The sequence below is a fragment of the Etheostoma spectabile genome, chromosome 23 (assembly GCF_008692095.1).
Source record: "Etheostoma spectabile isolate EspeVRDwgs_2016 chromosome 23, UIUC_Espe_1.0, whole genome shotgun sequence".
Lineage (NCBI taxonomy): Eukaryota > Metazoa > Chordata > Actinopteri > Perciformes > Percidae > Etheostoma > Etheostoma spectabile.
This window is the reverse complement of record NC_045755.1, coordinates 15,704,523-15,707,989: the sequence shown is the minus strand read 5'-3', so window position 1 is coordinate 15,707,989 and position 3,467 is coordinate 15,704,523. Positions and strand designations below refer to the sequence as shown.

The window sequence follows — 3,467 nt, the reverse complement described above, 5'->3', positions numbered from 1 at the left end:
ACACACACACACACACACACTCCATTTGTCTGTTAATCATTTGGTCAGCTGACAGAAGAGTAATTGGCAACTATGTTTAATGCAAAAAACATTTATGGTTTCAGCTTCTCAATGTTTTGAATTGGCTGCTCTTCTATTTCGTTATTTTAATATTTTATTTTTATGTCCAACATGAAAAGTTATTGTTGGTTGTCATGAGCTGCTTGCATAATCAACCTATATGGTTGTTGTTTTCTGGGTGAAGGAGGTGTGATAGAATCGATATAGGAACTTCTTTTAAACTCCATGTCCGCTGGAAAGCTCATAAAACCACAGGAGACCTGGGTTGCAAAATCCGAAGTGACCCTTTAACCTGACCTAAAACCCTTAACCATCAAACCATCCAATGTATCCTGTCTTCCCAAAACTTCCTCATTCTCATTATCTGAAACTCAAATTGGCCCCTTACAACAACAGAAATTTAAAGGTTCATTATCAAAATCGGCATTGCCCGTCCACAAACTTGTCGTTTTTTTATGAATATTTACCACCCCCATCAATTCCAATTCTAATGTGACACAGCTCTGCACTGCCAGCAGAAGTGTTGTTAGATGACTCGGCTCTTTAACAGCTCAGTCTGTCATTGTCTGCCACGCAGCAGATGGCTAATGAAGGCAGCCCGACTCCCCATTTGGTGCTGTGACATGTTGTAACATATTCTCTCTCTCTTTCTGCTTCCTTCCTCACCTCTCTGTCCAGTTTCTGCACTGCTGTCACCTCCTTTCCTTGTACTGCCTTATTTCTTTTTCTAATTGATAAAAATGAAAAGAAAAACAACATTTATCAGTGGAATATGATCTTATCCTGTCTCTCCTCAGGGTTGACCTTCTTATAACACAAGATTTCTTATGCTCTACTCATATATCCTCCTATGACTTTGCATTTTACTGACTATACGTCAAGCTTAACAGTGTAAATAACCCCCCCAAAGCAAACTGTCTTTACACTGAGTACTGTACACTTCATATCCTATGCATGTTTTACAGGGTTTGTGTAGTAGGGTCTCCCAAATCTAGTTCACTTTTAGTAGTCAATTAACACTAACCCATCTTTCTCTCCTCCTGATCCAGGTACATGTCTGATTCTGGGCTGCATGATCTACCCGGACGGCTGGGACAGCGACGAGGTGAAGCGGATGTGTGGCGAGCAGACGGACAAGTACACGCTGGGGGCCTGCTCGGTGCGCTGGGCCTACATCCTGGCCATCATGGGCATCTTGGATGCTCTCATTCTCTCCTTTCTGGCCTTCGTCCTGGGGAACCGCCAAGACAGTCTGATGTCTGAAGAGCTGCTGGGAGACAGTAAGAGAATAGTAATACCTTTAGGGTTCATAGTGGGTAGACATAGCCAGTGTCAGACAGTGCAGTTGGCCAGTGAGAGGAGAAACAACAGTCCACATACTTTTGTATACTCTAGCTCCTGAAACCATCTTGCAAATGCATTTCCCCAAAGGTATTCGGATTGACTGAGAAAAGCTGCAACAATGGCAATGCAACAAATAGATTATTTAAATTGCTGTTGTTTTGTTTTCTTTAGATTGACTATTCTAGTGGTTCCCGAACAAGGGGTCGGGGCCCATCAAGGGGTCACTGGATCAGTCTGGAGAGCCACGATTTGATTGACAAATAAGAAAAAAATAAAACAAAACGTTTTTTTGCTACACAAATGAAATGTATTTTTGCTGACTTTTCGGTAACACTTTACATGAAAATATCTACATAAGAGTGACATGACACTGTCATGGACACATGAACCCTACCCATAACCATAACCATAACCATAACCATAACCATAACTTGTCATGACAAAACCAAATGACACTTACAAAAAGAAGCATTATGTTATAAATGTTTCTGACTTGTTTATAATGTTTACGACACATTCATGACAGTGTCATGTTATATAGATACCGTTTAAGTAAAGCGTAACCAACTTTTCTCTAATCCTTGCTTTTTTATTGAAAAATAATGGATGGTTTTTTTACTGCAGGCCTCTAAAAAATGTTCACATTAATCAATCAGAGGAGAACAGCTGCTCTTGGATTGAAATGCTCGCAACTAATGCAGCCTGTGACGAGAGGTCACAACACTGCTTTGCCCTAAAAGGTCAGAAGCCAAAGGACTAAACAATTATAACAGCATGTTCTTCATCAGATTTGTCACCATTTTAAAATAAAAACCCCAAAAGAGTAATGTTACGTTTTGTGCTCTCCAAAAGTACATTGAACACTTTAACCAAGACAGTTTGCTAAACAACAACAGAATAAAAGCTGTAGTGCAATTCCCCTGGAAGTGAAATTCAGGCTATTGTCAAAACAAAACATGTGAATTCAAAAAAACCTGTGACTTGTATCCACACCTCCGCTACATTTTTTGTGATCAAGATTTTTTTAATTATACAATTAGCAAACAATACACTGAGACATAAGAACCGTGTGCCTCTGCTACATTTTTTAGCCTAATTGGCCTTTCCATTACAGCTCCGTACAATAACGAGACAGCACATATCAAAGACCACACCTGATTCCTGTTGCTGTACCGCACATCCCACCAGCAGCTTGAAATTAAAATTGTTCCTTATTTCCTCCTGCATGATTTCCAATGCTCAAGTAATTCATTTCCATGCATTAGGCGGATGGTATAAACCACCTGCTTGCTTCTGTTGCCAATGAGATTTTCCTGTCTTGATTGGGCGAGATGACAACTGCCCTTGGACCCAACGAGAATGTTTCAAACCGTTAGGAAGCAGGCAGGGAGAAGAGGAGAATACAGATGAAGAAGGACGAAGATGAAAAACAATGAGAGACACGGAGAGAAAGATGGGTGACCGAGAGGAAGAAAGCACCAATAGCAATGGTTAATTGAAGCCTGGGGATGCTGGACAGAGTCATGAATTACTAATGGCTGTTTACACAGCTTGCTTCCAGCATGTCTAAATGAATCACAGCCACCCTATCAGCCGAGGCACAGTTGCCCGTTAGCTCGTATAAGCAGAAAGACTGGGAGGTAGAAGCCATTATCAGCCGAGAGACTGAAGAGGGAAGGACAAGACAGAGGGATAATGAGCCGATGAGGGAGGAAGAGAGGCAGCATGTACATGAAATATGAGAATGAAAGTGAAAAGTGAATCATCAAACAGCAGATGAAGTTTAAATGGGTAATTTTCTAATCTTGTCACTCAGGGGGATGGACATTGACACCTGCCCAGAAACATCAGAGGGGTGTTTTAAGTCATGCTTCATCCTTTAGAGGAGAAGAAGTTCTATGTAATACTGCCACCTGCTGGTTTAGAAATGTCAGAGTCATTGTATCCGCTCCATACTGAACCGGTTTCTCTCTCTTTTTTTCCCCACAGAGAGCGGCAATAATACCATATAATATCTGGTAATGGTCACACACACACACACACACACACACACACACACACAC

The 3,467-nt window shown here is 41.2% G+C and overlaps 1 protein-coding gene across 1 annotated transcript in view; it reads left to right on the top strand.

Moving 5' to 3' along the window:
- The window catches only part of lhfpl3 (LHFPL tetraspan subfamily member 3), a gene marked incomplete at its 5' end in the record, with an annotated part of 33,437 nt that overhangs the window by 28,222 nt on the left and 1,748 nt on the right, over positions 1-3,467 (top strand). The window contains 2 exon segments of the mRNA XM_032505556.1: positions 1,110-1,340; positions 3,394-3,422. Coding sequence (XP_032361447.1) covers positions 1,110-1,340; positions 3,394-3,416 — 254 coding nt within the window. The 3' untranslated portion in view covers positions 3,417-3,422.